Source organism: Microtus ochrogaster, linkage group LG3, assembly GCF_000317375.1.
Source record: "Microtus ochrogaster isolate Prairie Vole_2 linkage group LG3, MicOch1.0, whole genome shotgun sequence".
NCBI lineage: Eukaryota > Metazoa > Chordata > Mammalia > Rodentia > Cricetidae > Microtus > Microtus ochrogaster.
In genome coordinates, this window is record NC_022029.1 from 35,851,972 (window position 1) to 35,869,885 (window position 17,914).

Below are 17,914 nucleotides of genomic sequence, written 5' to 3' on the forward strand. Positions count from 1 at the left end.
GAGCTTGTCTCCAAATATAAATTAGAAAATAAAAAGCATTACTAGCATTCTTGTAGTCAAACTTATATGAATGGGTCATAGTGGTTAGTTGGGTATTTTTTTTTTTTTGGCAAGATTTGCAATCCCTTGTACAATTGAGGCCTCCTAATTTTTTTTTTTTATTATAGCAAATACCAAGTAGACAAAAGAAAATTTTAGAAGAAGCTCATGAGTTGAGTGAAGATCACTATAAGAAATATTTGGCAAAACTCAGGTCTATTAATCCACCATGTGTGCCTTTCTTTGGTAAGTATCTTTTCCTAATTTTTAGTGTGATTCTAGATAAAACAAGACATTTTATTAAATGAGTATAGGAAGTAGAACATGAATCCCTTCAGAATTTTTATGTTAGGACTTTTAAAATATCAGATCTAGTATAGATTGAGCATTCTAATATAAAAATCTACAAAGTTCAAAAAATTAAAACTTGTTGAGGTGATAGCAAAAGTGGGAAATAGCATATCTAACCTTGTTTCAGGAGTCACCACAGACACTGTAAGGTAACAGGTGTGGTAGCACCCAATGAATGTGAGTCCACCCTGGACTACACAGCAGAACCCTATCTGAAAACTGTTACATCCAACATTTAGGCCATAGATGTACAGCATGTGTGGTCTATAAATGAATTTTCTCTTTAGCCCTGGAACCCACACCCAGGATATCCATAAACACTCCACATGCAGAGCAAGTTCAAAGCCTCTGACTCTCATTTCAGATAAGGACTCGGCTTGTACATGCCTCCCTGTTTAGTCTCACCTGATAGCCAGCAGGTGTTATGTCACTCATGTATTTGGAATCTTGCAATGTTTTCATTATTTTTATAACTGTTGCAATCTTCCTGTCTCTGCGTTCCTGGTGGTTGGGATAATAGATGTACACCACCATGACTTGCCTTGTAGTTTAATTTTGATAAAGTAGAAGTGTGACTATATCTCCATATTTGTATTTAAATCACGTAATAAAACACATATCTAAAAATTCACTGTATATGCCTTTGAAATATTAACTTCAGCACATTGGGATTTTAATTTTACCAGCCCCTTATCTCCTTCCTTTGCACAGGAGGATGAATGCCTTTCTTCCTTTCAAGACTAAGTCTCCCATCTGAATCTTTTGCTTCTCTTGGCTAGAGACTCAAGACTGGTACTTCAGTCTGTTGCCTGCTTGTAGGTTCCTTTTTCTTCCAGTTACTTATTCCCTACGTTATATACTTTCAATATTTTTTTTCATGTTGTCCCCCCAACACACATACCTTTTCACCCCACTTCAGTGTTAGGAACATAGAGCTTATCCACAGGCAAATGCTCTTTCTGCCAGAGCTATACCCCAGCCCTTGAACCAGCCCCTCCCCTGCCCATGTACATGCTCTGGTTTGTAGAAACTGATCTCTCTTTTGTTTGACTTTCACTGTTTGGCAAATTTTTTCATAGCTATATCTATGATTTTTTTCTATATACTTTTAAGTTATAGTGCATATTTTATTGTTGCAGCTTTATAACTAAATATTTTAAATTTGCTTGTTTTTTCTTGATTGTTCGTTTTTTCGTTTGGCATTTGGTTTTTTGAGACAGGGTTTCTCTGTGTAGTCTTGGCTGTACTGGAACTCGCTCTGTAGATCAGGTTGGCGTCAACCATAGAGAGATCTGCCTGCTTCTGCCTTCTGAGTGCTAGGATTAAAGGTGTTCACCAATACGCCTGGTCTGCTTGTGGGTTTTTTTTTATGTGTAGATTGTATGTAATTGTGTGTTATATATGTTACTTATTCCCATATTCTTCCAAAGTATATTTTATACTTAATCTTTCATAATCATTTATAGTGGCTGCATGCTATCCATAAAATTAATATGACTATTTTGTCATCTATTGATATGACTATTTGACATTTGTGATTCAATGTATGTATTATTTCCAGTATGTCAACAGATCCATTTACATACTCTGGAGTTATGTGGGGATGGGGAAAACAGAACACAGTGACATAATAACAAAGAAGGGTGAGCTTAACTTTTGACCACTACTTTTCCCTGCCTTCCTAGCAGTAAAAGGCGACTCAGGGCTCTATGTCCCCTGGCAGTTTGTTCATACTTTGATGCATATACCTCTGCAATACAATGTTCTGCTTATAGCATAGTAGCTTAGTTTTTAGCTCTTTCCAAGGAGCAAAACTCTTGTCTATTCTTAGCACCTAACCATGGGCCTGACACATGGATGCATTCAGCAAATGTTTTTTGAGTGAATGAAAGAACCATATTGTTTCAGAACACAAGATAATTTGGCCACTTAAATCACTATTTGATAGACATAAGTCATGTCTAGATCTTTACATGCATGCACACATACACAAAAATGTTTTTTTTCTTAAAGAATCGAACTTTTTGATGGGACTGGAGAGACGGTTTAACAGTTAAGTGCACTGCCTGTTCTTCCAGACGACCCAGGTTCAATTCCTAGTACACACATGGTGGGTGGGGTCCAGCTGTCCATAACTCCCTCTTCTGGCCCAACAGGTGCTATGCATGCACTTGGTGCACAGACATACATGCAGGCAAAATACACATAAAATAAAATAAAAAGAATTAAGCTTGCTAGTATATAATATTGAGGTCTCTATCATCTGTGGACATACAAATGTTCCTTATAATTAAAAAGTCACATATATTTAAAAATTTATATAGATGCAGTGTTTGATCAACAAAGTTTGGACAGTAGTACTACCACGACTATATTGTTTTGGCTAGTCATTAATCAGGAATAAAATATTTTTTCAAATTTTATCTGAGGTTTTCCAAAGTGCTACTTAAATTTTTATAGCTTCATCCAAGTGTTTTGTTTGTTTGTAACACCTGTGAACATCCTGTTTTCCCATACAGTCAGTCTCTGTACCACTTCGGCCTCCTCAGCACAGAATTAGTCTTCCTTCTGTGCCCTTCCCTTGTCTAAACCAGTAGTTCTTTTAAAACTGTATCTGGGGAGTGTGTGTGTGTGTGTGTGTGCTCCATGTGTGTGGGGAGACACTCCCAGTGACCAAGAGAGGGTGTCAGATTCTCTGAGACTGTAGTTAAAGGTAGTTGGGAGTCAGCTGACATGGCTGGGAACCAGATGAGTCCTGTCATGGAAAAGCAAGACCATTTACCCACTGAGCTATCTCTCCGGTCTCAGTTGCTACTACCTCCAATCACACAAAATATTACAGCCTACACATTGCTCTTCTTTGGCATTCAGGGCAGCTGGCAAGCCTATAATGCAAAGATGTTTCTACTCATTATCTCCTCGATAGGAGTTAACCTTTTTTCTTTTTCAAGACAGAGACTCGTTGTGTAATCTAAGATGACCTAATATCCTTATACCACCATACCCAGAATGAAATTTAAACTTAACAAAAGATATTTCACAATTCTGAGTGCCAGATGTTACTATCTATAAACACTTCAATTTGAGACTAATTTGATTTTGGCTGCCATTGAATATGCAGTCTTAAGGGCATGTTTGTTACAAAGCATAAGAACCTATGCTACAGTATATAATAACTGTTTTATGAATATACCTTGAATAGTGGCCTTGGTGCTGAGAAACAAACAAGTAAATCATGTGCCCAACCGAACAGGCACTGATGTCAGTCTTACCTTATTCTTGCTGACTTTTAATGACTGGCTTGAGTCATTTCATCTTTTAAAGAATGTGTGTGCGCACACACACACACACTTTAAAAATAAAAGAAAAATATGACATAATTTAGAAGTACTCCTTTACTGCTAAGCATTAGAACCACTGACCTTGTCTGTCTAACATCCTTCCAGCTTCTTTCACACTACACAATAAATACACCGTTTAGCTATAACCATACCAGACACCTACCAGCTCTGAGGATGCCCTCCATGTTTTACCATGCCTAGTGTCACACCGCTCATCTCCCTCTTATTCTACCCATTTAACTCTTAGCTCACTTTTGAGAGTGAATTTAATGATGCTTTTTCTAATCCCAACAACTTCAGACAGGAAAAGGTACTTCATTTGCACTCTCACGGCATCTGAACCATTCCTAGCATTGCATTTCCTAATACAGCACCTGCAAGACTATACCATAGTGCCCCATCTTCAGAGCTCTGGATCACCCCATCCCACCCCCAACTGTTTTTTTATCTGCAGTAACTAATGTAATAATTAACATACGACAGAAAGGCAGTGCATTTATATTTAGTGAATGAACCACACATTGTGTCCCACCCCTTCCTGAGAGCAGCAGTGTGTAATCTGGGAGGGAAGTTACTAAGATACCAACATCAGCAGCTTCAACTGTTTTTAATGGACACTTTCTTTTCTGTCAGAACTACTCTAAATTTTAGAGATGAAGAGCTGAGGCAGAGAGACTAAGGAATCTATGTGAGCTAGCACAGGTAGAGAGCAGCATAGCTGGCTCTAGAACTTCTGTGCCAGGAAGAAAAGGCACTAAAATGCCCTGCCACCAAAGGGTAAGAGCTGAAGGCGGACTATGGTGTGGCTCAATTGGGTTCAATCCCCTGGACTACATAAGCCAGGTGCAGTGATGTGTGCCTGGAATCCCAGTGCTCAGGAATTAAAGCCAGAAGGGTAAGTTCAGTCATCCAGTTCAGTCATAACCAGCTGCATAACAAGTTTTGAGGTCAGGCACATCACCAGGTTTACTAAATCTAAAATATGCACAAATTATATGTCACCCTGCGCTTGACAGACTTGATGTCTTTTTTTTATGTTTCCACAAGTAAGCCTGTTCAAACATGATCATCTCCAAATAGTGAGACTAAGAATTGAATACGCAGAAAATATAGCCTTCTGAGTTGGAGGATTCCCCCCTTTGGCAATAATATGCATCATCAGTAACAACATTATTAAGTTTCTTTAAAAAAAAAAGTTTTCTTTTACAAATCATGTAGTGGTTGTTTGACGAGTGTGGAAGAGTGGTTATTCTTTCTTTAAAAATATCTACTTCTGAAACTTGATCTCCTTTTCTTTGAATGTTTACAAAGTTTAGGTCTTTTACAGAAGGATTTCATATAGAAATACTTCTGTTGCTATTCACTGAGCTTGTTGTTTTTCATATAAATCTGGGTCTTTGTTCTTTGGTTATTATGACTGTCTGCATAAATCCCTACAGTTAATGAGAGAAAAAAACAAAACAAAAACTTTTTCCTTCTTTACCAGTGAAGTAATTTCATGGTCTCTTGTAGGAATTTATCTCACTAATATCTTGAAAACAGAAGAAGGCAACCCTGAAGTCCTGAAGAGACATGGGAAAGAGCTCATCAACTTCAGCAAGAGGAGGAAAGTGGCAGAGATAACAGGGGAGATCCAGCAGTACCAAAACCAGCCTTACTGTTTACGGGTTGAGTCAGATATCAAAGTAAGTTAAATTGTGTGAGGATATGTTTCTCTGAGCAATTTTCACAATGCCTCAGACAGGCCAAGTTTATTTTGTAGAGGAGAAAAGGGAAAATAAAATTTATAGTCAAATAATTCAAATTTTCTTATGTTGAATATATCCTGTTATTTTCATAAATTTGAAATTTAATTAAGAATATTTAATACTAATAATATTTTTTGCATTTATTTTAGAGATTCTTTGAAAACTTGAATCCAATGGGAAATAGCATGGAGAAAGAATTCACAGACTATCTTTTCAACAAATCCCTAGAAATAGAACCACGGAACCCTAAGCCTCTCCCGAGATTTGTAAGCACTCACATATTCGTGGTTTTATACCTTTGGTACAGCTGTCATCTCCATCTGGGGTTTCCTCAGTACCACTGTAGGTCCATAGCATGTGTCGTGTAGGTTAGTGTTCTGTGAAAGCATTTAGGGATGAGATGAATGTGATGGTTAAAAGTAATTAATATGTATAGCCAGGAATATCTTACTCATTTCCAAATAAATGAACACTAATACTAATTTCAATAAATTCTCATGATATGATGATAGATGTGAGTAAATTTATAGTTTGCTCCTTTTAGGTTTTTGTTTTTTCCCTGGTTTTTCGAGACAGGGTTTCTCTGTGTAGCTTTGGTGCCTGTCCTGGAACTCGCTCTGTATGCCTGGCTGGCGTCAAGCTCACAGAGATCTGCCTGCCTCTGCCTTCTGAGTGCTGGGGCATGCGCCACCACCCGGAGCTACTTTTAGTTTTAACAAAAGTTAAAATTTATTTCAAAGGCATGGAATTTAAAAAGTTTTACTAATTTACTTATAGTAAGTATATTTACTTGGGATTTTTTAAAGTAATGAAATGATCCATGAGTTACCAAATTTTGCATAAAGATACTTTTAATAGTTCTTTTGTTTTGTAGTAATTTGCCAGTGCCTGTCAAGCTTATTACTCCTCACTGATAGAGTCAAAAAGTAAATATAAATCATTTCTAAGTGGTCATAATAAACTATAATGTTTGTGACTCCCATCAGATTTTTGAAACTTTAAAACAGCTTTTAAACATAAACCTAATACATATGTCGACTCCAGTGAGACACTCTGACATCACTGTGAAGTGGTCATTCTGTAGAGTTAGAATATGCACAGAGATTAAAGAAAATGCAGACAACTCACTGCATCTGTAAGCAGACCAGGTCCTAATGGGCTAATGGTACCGTTGTATTACAGCTGGGAACCACAGTTCATGATGACTGGCTTTTCCAACAAGGTTTAATTACCCCAAATAGTATTTTTTAAAAAACGGAATTTGCTGAGGGATGGGAGGGTGGGTGCTGGTGGCATGCAACTTTAATCCTAGTACTTTGAAGGCCGAGGCCAGCCTGGTCTACAAAGTGAGTTCCAGGACAGCCAGGACTGTCACAAAAAGAATCCTTGTCTCAAAAAACCAAACAACATGAAGCCAGGGAATTATATAATGTGCTTTCAGAAAAATTTCTATCCACCAAGATGGAACATTCTGGTGTTTATATTAAACCTTAGTTGAATACATCACTTTCTAAGGGTTTATACAGCCAGCCCTTCAGCAGAGAGACGTGACAGTGCTGTCACTTGGGGTACTCTGAGCTGAGTCATGAGGAAATGTTCATATTGATAATTTATAATTCTCTTAACTATTAGTTGAATTTTACCAGGAGAATAGAGAAAAACCTTCCTTTTAGCCATGATGTTTTAAGTATTGTAGTTTGTTTTTGTTTTTGATGTCTATAGCCAAAAAAATACAGCTATCCCCTAAAATCCCCTGGTGTTCGTCCATCAAATCCAAGACCAGGAACCATGCGACATCCCACACCTCTGCAGCAGGAGCCAAGAAAAATTAGTTACAGTAGGATCCCTGAAAGTGAGACTGAAAGTACAGCTTCTGCACCAAACTCTCCAAGAACGCCACTCACACCTCCTCCTGCCTCCGGTGCTTCCAGTACCACAGATGTCTGCAGCGTGTTTGATTCCGACCATTCAGCAAGCCCTTTTCACTCAAGTAGGTGATAAAACTTTTAAGTAATTCAGAGCGGGTGGAAAATAATCTCTGTGATTGTGTGTATGTTCATATTATTTTCTGTAGATCCCAGAGAAACCAACTAAAAATCTGTCACTCTTTGCAGATATATTAATTGCTTTGACATTTGGCCCAGAATCCTGTGTAATTCCTAGTATGCACAAATCTGTCGTCAGCTGGCAGTGGATCTTGTGTTTGTGAGACTTTACTTGGCTTTATTTAGCAATTGAGGACCAGGAAGTTACATTACACACATAGGACTGTGGAGTTACATACACATAGGAAGCTGCCAGATAAGGTCAGACAGACACTGATTTAAAAACATTTTATCCAGCTCGACGCTTCTCTTTTTTTAAAGATTTGTTTATTTAATCTATATTAGCGCTCTTCTGACATAAAATCATACATGCAGATAGAGGGCATCAGATCCCTCTATAGATGGTCATGAGCCACATTGTGGTGGCTGGGAATTGAACTCAGGACCTCTGGAAGAGTAACCAGAGCTCAACCATTGAGCCATCTCTCTAGCACCACCTTTCACTTCTTTTTATATAAATTATAAATAAATTGCAATAACGCAATTAATTTGGGAGATTTTTCCAGCTTTTGGTCAGGAAGACAGTAATGTACACCTGGATTCAGTTCCCAGCACCCACATGACAGCTCACATCTATCTGTAACTTCAATTTCTGGGGATCCTTCACCCTCATCCAAACATAACATGCAAGCAAAATACATGTGAACATTAATAATATTAGTCATAAAATAAACTACAGAATTTTTAAAAAGTGAACGGGAAATGTGAATTTTTATAATCAGGTCAGTGCAGCACTGTAAGAATGATTACTACTTGGATTATTTTCTGTTCCATGTGTTGGTGCTGAAGCAGTGTAGCCATGATGGTTTAGAACTAGCCTCAGGATTCTAGCCCGATTTTCCTATATTTTAATGTAATGATTCTCAACCCTCTAACAAACTTCTATCTCCAAAATAATTATTTACATTATGATTCATAACAGCAAAATTACAGTTATGAAGTAGCAATGAAAATAATTTACGGTTGGGGTCACCACAGCATGAGAAACTGTATTAAAGGGTCACAGAAGGATGAGAACCACTGTTTTAATGTTTGGGTTTTTTTTTTTCATGTTTCCTTTTAAGAATAATTTAGGACTTTAATTATTAATAACTCATAAATAAAGTCCTTAATTTTTCTTAAAAGAATATTTTTGAAATATTTCAAATTTATCAAGGAATTCCTAAATTAAAAAGTAAAATTTGGTAAAAACCAAATATATACTGAATTTTAAAGTGTTTATGAATACAAAAGCTTGTTTTAATATTCAAAACCCTGAGTATTTTATAATGACAATATATGTTCCAAAAACATATTTTCAAAGGTATAGCTGTAAGGCTTCCTCAAAGGTATAAGATAATATTTGCCTGACTTTCCCTTTAATCTCTTATTAAATGATTTGAGTCTTCACCCCTTGAATTGGGTTTTATAGTTTACAGCGCCTTCCAGAAAGACAGGTGAGATTAAGATGCTTGCCACCAAGCATGACAACCTAAATTCAAGCCCTGCAATCCTTAGAGTGAAGAAGAAAACTGACTCCTGCAAGTTGTGTCCTGTCCTCTGACTTGAAAACACATACTGTGGCACATGTTCATACACACAAATTAGTGTAAAAGAGTCTTTCAAAAATACAGTATCATACTATTTTCTAATGAATGTTTTTCATTTATGACATTAAGAAAAACTTCAAAGTTCCCAATATGATAGTAACTCCTTTTTTGCTCTCAAAAGTATTAATGAGCTTTTACTAAAACTGTTTATGATGTTCTTTAAAACTAACATGGCAAGAACATACATTTTTATAGATGAGCTGAGAATATTAGTGGGAGAAAACAACTTTTTCCTGTTTCCTTTTTACAGGCGGCGATACCGTCTTTACCCAGGTTACACTGGCCCATGGCCCAAGTCAGTATATCTGGTTTAACACTTAACTCCTGCTTTGGCTTTACAAACCAGGCCAAGGGTCACCTTCCCTGCTGACCTTTCTTCCCTGCCCCATCTTTGAAGTGAGCCTTCACTGCTGCTGTCTTTTGACCATGAAGAATTGGCTTAAATTTATAGACTTTTCATGCTTTTTACAAAACCTTTTAAAAAGAACCTATTAAAGGAGCAGCTTCCACATTTAACCATTTCTCTTTTCCAACTGTACAATTCTAAATATACTTCCTTCTGAAACTTTATAAAAGAAGCAAAAGCATGCATGCGCAATGGGGAAGCTGGTAGCTACATGCAATGTCCGATTAAAAAGTCTACTGCTGACAACTTAGTGTAGGCAAATAATTGCATTTAACTTCATAAGGACTATGATTATATAATTACATATATAATATATATATAAATACATAACTAGTTGCAAGCCTTAAATATTTAGAGATATCAAGTGCTGTTTCAGTTAATTGCTTTTAGTTTTAAAGTAAACAATTCACTTAAATTCTATTTTTAGTTGTTTTAAACTAACAAATCTTTGTACAAATGATTTAAAAATATATACAATAAAAAATACCAATTATAGCTAAAAAAAATTGTGTATATTTTCTTAAAAAAGTAAGGTGACCAAAATGTTGGTCGTGGTCTGGCGAGATGCTCAGTGGGCAGAGTGTCTGCTGTGCTAGCATGGAGACCTGACTTTGGATCCCCAAAATCCACATAAAATCTTAGCATGGTGATACATGCCAGAAATCCTAGTGTTGGAAAGTTGGGATGAATTAGAGGCAGACCAACCCCAGGGGCTCATGGCCAACCCACCTAGCCAGTCAATGAGCTCCAGGTTCAGTGAGAGACTCCATCTCAAAACAGTAAGAGGAAAGTAATAGAAGAAGACACCCAACATTGACTTCTAGCCTGCAAATGTGCACACCAGCAATACACAAATGTTGGCCATCTAAGTATAAGTACACAAATACTCTTCACATTCTGTGTTGTGATAATAGTTAATGGCAGAAGGGAACAGAATGTTTAAAGGAATAAAGAGCCTGCCAAGTACAGTTTTGAATGTTAAGATATTTTCATATATTTTTATAGTGTTTATAAACTAACAATAGATAAGTGTTGTCTTTCAAAACATAATTATTCACTAAATGCCCATTAGATGGGTTCCAGTTTTATTTACCTCTTTTGCCATTTCATCAACTTATTCTTAAATCAGGGTTACTAGATTTTAGTAAAGTTCCTGTTTTCATTATCGCATACTCCCTATACTCTGGCATTTTGAATAGTTCACCATGGTTAAAGTTTTTAGATTTAGATGTGATGATTCTAATGATGTTTCCATACTAATGAAAGTCTGGACCAAGCAAAATGTGACTAGACCTCGGGGTACCAGATTCTCTAAGAAATATTTCAACAGAATTGTTAAGACCAGAGACTGTTCTAGAAACTGTTCAGTCCAGTCCAGGACCTTGAGAGCAATAAAACTAGAGAAAAAGATGACCCTCCCACACTTTGACAAAAATGACCATTCCAAAGGTTTTCAAATTACTTATCCAACAGAAATCTAAAAATCAGACCCAATTAAAATTCCAATTATATATTAACAATGGTAACGTTATTTTGTTTAAAAAGCAAAAATAATTACTTTAAGTGGCTTTTTCTTTTAAACATTGCTAGGAAGTTTCTGCATGCTTTTATAGTAGTTTATTTTAATAAATGGAATGTCATACTGGGTATTGGTTTATTAAAACTACTTTTGATATTTCAATGTATTTTTTAGTTAGTGTAAGAAGCTTCTAAGTCTTTTCAAGAGTAGTAAGTGAAATCAAAGTCCTATAATCATTTTTTGTTTGTTTGTTTTTAAATTAACACCCTACAGGATCTGCTTCAGTCTCATCTTTAAGTTTAGCCAAAGGCACTGATGAAATAATGCCTGTGCCCCCTCCTGTTCCCCCTCGAAGACGGCCAGAATCTGCCCCAGCAGAATCCTCCCCATCTAAGGTAAAGTAAAATACCTTGTTATCTAGAAATTGGACACTAGCTGCGGTCAGTTGTTATGTCAAGTCTATTCCAGCTGCAATAAGCTAACATCTCAGAGTATTTGGGTTTAATCATTTAAGAATTAAATATAAATTTAGCCTGCAAGATTTTTTTTTATAAAGGTAGCTTTTGGGTATGCATATGAAACTACTATTCATTTACAGCTATGGGCATTATCAAGTGAAAAAACAAGTCTTAGTCTACAAGGTAATAGTAACTTGATCTCATGCAGTTCTTTTATATCTTGTTTGTGAACCTAGTCTTCAACAGCTGAGATATCTCTCCAGCCCTCATGCACTTCTTCTAAAATGTATGACCAAGGGTGGGGGTGCAGTGTGGAGTTTATGTGAAGGTATATGATAGCAAAACTATACTATGTATCTGCTGAAAGCCATTTTTTAAGCCAATAAGAAGGCACTTAAATTCTAGGTTAGAAGAGATCCTAAAGATTCATAATAACTTTAAGTTTCCTACCAGTTTAAATACCCCTTTCCCTTATCGTTTATTTAATTTTGCCAGTTATTAACTTAATTTAGGATAAGTCAAGACCTTGTAGATTTCATGAAACATTAAAACAGTACATTTAAAACTTAGTAACTAGGGCTATGGTAGTTTGTTTGCCTAATGTGTACACTGCCAAAACCTAATGGTTGGTTTAAGTCAGAAATCATGGTGCATTGTATGATAGGCAGCCAGCAGTAAACAACAAGCTTTTGACTTAATCTTGATAAAATCAGGGTTTTTTTCCTCTAAGAAAGGGTAAAACATCTCACTTAATACATATGGTGAAACTTCTGTTCTTCATAGTGTTCTGCCAGTAGCATGTATGAAAATTCCAAGTTAACTCTTAATATATTCATGTTTTTTTTAATTATATTAACACATGTTCTATTTTTTTTCATTTGTTAGATTATGTCTAAGCACTTGGACAGCCCCCCAGCTATTCCTCCTAGGCAACCCACATCAAAAGCTTATTCACCGAGATATTCACTATCAGATCGGACCTCTGTGTCAGAGCCTCCTGAGAGCCCTCCCTTGTTACCACCGCGAGAACCTGTGAGGACACCTGATGTTTTCTCAAGCTCACCATTGCATCTCCAACCTCCCCCTTTGGGCAAAAAGAGTGATCATGGCAATGCCTTCTTTCCAAATAGCCCTTCCCCCTTTACACCACCACCTCCTCAAACCCCTTCTCCTCACGGCACGAGAAGGCATCTGCCATCACCACCGCTGGCACAGGAAGTGGACCTCCATCCTATTGCTGGGCCTCCTGTCCCTCCACGACAAAGCACTTCTCAACTTATCCCCAAACTTCCTCCAAAAACTTATAAGAGGGAGCACACACACCCATCTATGCACAGAGATGGACCACCACTATTGGAGAATGCCCATTCTTCCTGACTTCCTCTGTACTGGGGTGTACAGCTTCCTAGCCCCAAATCCATTGCTGGCAATGGATGCACTGAACATGCCAGCACTGAGGAGTTCAAATGAGAACTCCAAACACTAATGACTCTACTTCAAGATGTAGTATAAGACAATGAATTTTAACCTACACGTAATTACAAAATAAGATGGTATTCCAGCTAGAATGTGGAGACTGATCTAGAGGGATTGGACAACTGATTGCACCTGGAAATCACGTGAAGGGACTTTTCTAGCCAATAGGCAAGAGTCCTCATTTTGTGAAGTAATCTTTATCATTAAAGGGATGGAAAACAGTCTAATGTCCAACAGGCCCATATGTTGACAGTTTTTGTAATTCAAAATATGCACTTTTAAAAAATCTTAAACAGGGATCTTCTCCTCCTTTGTTTCCTTTGCTTTACTCTTCTACTTTAGAATATTTTCGTAAAAATTCTTCAGAGGACTGTGAGAAAAGGCTGTGGTACCTGGCCTTGTTGAAATCAAGGCCCAGCACTGTACTGCAGTCCTGTTTACAGATTATTACAGTGAATTGAATGGGTACCGAGGCTTCACCAAAGAGGTACTTTTTGTTATTGTTATTGTTTTAAGAATAATTATACCAATTTTAAGAACATTCCCTACCTACCCCCCACTCACAAACAAAATGTGGTGGTGTTGCCTTCAAACAAGAAATTTCGTGTCATTAACGGAAGAAGAACTTTTTAAAAATGTAACTGTCAAGTATCCTATTTACACTTAGGAGACTGTTAATCTATGCTAGACTGTCACCCCTTCCCCCTGCCCCACAGGAGTTTACTGGTAACATATGTCTTGGCTCGTGGCTGTCCCTCTAAGCATACTACAGAAATGCAGGCACCCAATGTGAAAAGGAGCACTCTGGGCCTCACTGACACCATTCATGTTTTACTAATACTGAGTAAGTCAGCATACTTAGAATTACCTTGCATTGCCTAAATCATGTGTATATAGTGAATGTTATATAATATACCTGACAGGTCTGTTTTTATTTAATTGAATAAAGATAAACTACTTTGTTTGGCTGGCATATATTAAATTATTATATGGATAAAATGGTTGATTCTTATTTCTTTCAGTTGAAAAATATACAAACACTAAGCATAGAAGCACATGTGGTACGTCTGGGTGTCTAGTTCTTACAGAGTACTCTGAAGTCGGAGTTTGGCATATAGGGAAATACTGGCTTATAATGGAATGGGCATCTTTTAAACAGAATCTTGCAGGTTTTTTAATTTCTTGAGCAACCATACATGTTGGTTAACATTTATATTCTACTTTGCTTAAGGTCTTTGGTTCTCTCAAAGCTACTCCTTAGAGACTATCTACCTGTCCATAATATTATGTGATTATTCATGAAGCCTTGTGCTGCTCTTCTGAGTCTAAGAGATACTGTGACTGAAATGCATGCAACTTGAATAGGAGCAGTTCCATTAGTCTCCACTGTGTCTGTGAACTGTGTACTACTCCACTCCTAGACAGTCACCAGTTCATCAGTGTGTGCATGTGTCCTCATAACAATAAAGCAGCATTTCGGTAATCCTGTTAACTGGGCTGCAGCACGGTGGAAGTGTAGTACATCAATAATTTTTGATATTTATTAGAGCATTAAATGTACATCCTAATAGTACAGTGTATAGTCTTCTAAGATCAGAAAGGACATTAATTACATCATCATTAAGCAGTCCATCCTATCATGTCCTTGTTTATTTGTTAGAGTTGAATCTTTTTCACTTAGTGTCTGTACTATTCCTATTATGGTAGCCATTTCTCTTTGCAAAATGTCTCCTCTTTTAAAAGTATCCTCAAAAGTTAATTTCAAATCCCATCTTGGATGCAAAGTGTCTATAAGACCATTCATTCAACAAAAGTCACTAGCTAGGCCTACTTACTAATGTGTTCCATACAACTGTGATGATACCCCAAATTCCCATGGCTTACTGATCACTTTTTGATCATCCCATCCCTACATCAAATGAGAACCTAACAAAAGCAACATTAGAATATTCAGTATCTCTCTGGCCAAGTGTTGCCATCAGCAGGGTGATAACCCCTTTGGTTCTGCTTGAGCCAAAAAGGGAGGGAATGCCCAGATTTGGAGTTAATTTTTCCCAAAGGGAACTCTTCTCCACTCAACTGTTCAGTAGACAGCTTCACCATCCAGCCATTTGTATGCATCACCGAAGGAGGGTATTTTTATTCTTAAATATGACATTTGGGCAAAAAATATTTTCTGTAGTAACTGATTTTATAAGTTCTAATTGGATGCCCTGGGGTGAAAGTGAGAAAGCTGTGTCCTTGAGTTAAACATTATTTGGTTATCTTTAGTCATAATTAAAATGTACTTCTTCAGGGACAAGAAGTGGCAGAAGACAAATGCACCATTACAGAACTACATCTAAACCCAGGACACTATGAGGCAGCCAGTGCAGCGAAACTTGCTTAACTACATCCCCAAATATGGGACATTTCTTCCAAAAAATGAATTATCAGCAGATGTTTTCTTATCCTTGGACCACGCTGTAAAGTCTTGATGGGCTCATAACCAGTAACAGAAATGCTTTTCACAGCTAAGCACTTGGAAAACAGGAATAGACAAGTGTATGTTTCTAAATTTATTAAAAGATGGGCTGTTTACTCTTTCTAGTCTTTCAAATGTGAAGATGAAAATGACAAATATTCAAAGTCTACCTAATTAAAATTTCTTGCTTAAATAAAGGCTTTTGGGCATCAAATCGTGAATTTAGTGGGTTACTATCCTCTGACTCAAGAATGTTTTAGTGGATCTGAGCTGAGCCAAGAGTGTGCAATATAAACATAATCAGCAGGACGTCCTACTAAAGTACTATTTAAGTTGGAGGCTGTACTGTGATTCCAAATTCTTCCTTAATGCAAACCCAAAGTGGTATTTATCATAATGATCATGTAATTAAGTTTTGCTCACATGTCATTTCATTATCTTAATATAATGGCCTGAATTAGGGGTATATAGTGGCTCAGGAAGATAAGTGGGGATGCTGTCCCAGCTAGAGAACACACAGAAGAGAACCTTATCCTCTTCAGATTCAAAACCAAGGCAACCATATATGTCTTGATATTCTGCTGCTGGGTAGGTGTGCATGCTCTTTCCATCTCTATCGTGTGACTGTGCCGTGCAGGTTCTGTGTACTGCACGTTAATTTTTACACATCACAAGGTGACTGTCAGTTTGGCTGAAAGAGAACTGTGCAATAAAATGTGAGGAAAGTGATGCCTTTATTCACCTTTTCCCCTTTGGAACAGTACTAGCTTGAAATGATTTAAAATCATAGTCCTTTTCACATGAGCCAGTGAAGTATTCTGTGTTCCAGTTAAGAAAAAAAGCACGAACCCTACATGATAAATCTAAACAAAAGCAGTTTTAAGTTCTTTTATAAGTTTCATGCCTTATTTTCCATTTTTGACACCATAAAGTGCATTTTCTGTCAACTGTGAGCAAACTTCCCTTTTGCCTTTAATAAAAATAGTGCATTAAGTAGCCAGTTGCTGAAAAATTATAAAACAAGCAAGCTAAAGGTGGGCAACATTGGACTACCAAACCCAGATACTCAAAAGATGCAAGTTATATGCGGTGTGGCTTAGAGTGCACCCATGCCAGATGCATGCCACTTTCAGTAGCTGCCAACTGTGCCTTTAATTAAAAACATCTCTCTCTTTTTTTTTTTCAGATCAAGTCAGCATTTGGGGGTGGGATAAGGGCAGGGGACTTGGGGTGCAAATATCTGGTGAAACCAGAGAGTTTGTTTGTCAAAGTGACATGTATAATTTTAGTTGAGATGTGTCTGTGTATATATGTGTATTTGCCTTTGTTTAGTAGCATGGTTATTTGCTAAAGTAATTGTCAAAAATGCTCTGTCCGTCTTACTCTGATGTAGGAACAAAGTGTGGTCTATACATCCAATGGCCTTTGTACCTAACCAATGTTTGTAGGTGATCTTTGTACTCTATGTGCAGCAGCAGTATTTGGTTTGTGTTAAAAGTGAAAATAATGGCTGTTATTTTTCTGGCATTACTAAGATAAATTGAAAAATAATAAAGAAAAATGCCTTACATAGCCCACAGTGTATTGTTTTTGCATGCATTTACTTTTTAGGGGGAAGTATTTTGAAGTTGTTAGTGATTCTAATTTAGCTTATATACCTTCACATAGAAATACTTTACATTCTATCATGGTCTTCCTCTGGGAACACTATTTCCTCTAACAAGTTAAAAAAGATACAGTAAGTTTAGTGTCAGTAACAAGGAGGCTTGGAATAGAAATTAGTCAAGTGACTAAACACAAGATTAAGTTTCAGAAAGCAATTGTATTTTTAAAAGAACATACTTGGGTGTTTCAGGTCCCTATCAGGCAGCTCTTGCTGTGACCAGTTGGTGTTAGGAAGATCAACAGTGCAAATATAGGGTCACTCAAGGTATAATATAAAACAAAAATATTAAAAGATAATTAGATTCAGCTCATTTATTTTGAAATAAAGGCAAGCCACAGCTGGTGGTGCCGGTCTTTGATCCCAGTCAAGAGACTGAGTCAAGATGATTAAAAGGTATACCTGGGCTAGAGGTGTATCTTGAGTTCAAGGCCATCCTAGCACCTGTCTCAGAATAAAAAAAGGAAAAGGAGGTGGGGTGTAGCTCAGTGGTAGAGGCTTGCCTAGCATGTGTGAAGCCCCAGTTTCATCCACAAAGAGAGAGGGGAAAGAGAAAGAATAGATAGATAAATGATAGATAGATAGATAGATAGATAGATAGATAGATAGATAGATAGATAGATAGACAGATAGAGATAGATAGATAGATAGATGAGTGGGTGGGTGGATGGATGGATGGATGGATGAATAGATGGATAGATAGATAGATAGATGACAGATATAGATGATAGATGGCAGATAGATGATAGATAGAT

The 17,914-nt window shown here is 37.0% G+C and overlaps 1 protein-coding gene across 1 annotated transcript in view; it reads left to right on the forward strand.

Annotated features, from left to right (window-relative positions):
• Window positions 1-17,058, forward strand: part of Sos1 (SOS Ras/Rac guanine nucleotide exchange factor 1) — a 92,868-nt gene extending 75,810 nt beyond the window's left edge. Inside the window, exons 17-22 of the mRNA XM_005360757.2 lie at window positions 168-285; window positions 5,244-5,416; window positions 5,629-5,745; window positions 7,202-7,469; window positions 11,372-11,493; window positions 12,442-17,058. Of these exons, the coding sequence (XP_005360814.1) occupies window positions 168-285; window positions 5,244-5,416; window positions 5,629-5,745; window positions 7,202-7,469; window positions 11,372-11,493; window positions 12,442-12,933 (1,290 nt within the window). The 3' untranslated portion in view covers window positions 12,934-17,058. The remainder of the gene's footprint in view (window positions 1-167; window positions 286-5,243; window positions 5,417-5,628; window positions 5,746-7,201; window positions 7,470-11,371; window positions 11,494-12,441) is intronic.
• Window positions 17,059-17,914: the final 856 nt, after the last annotated feature.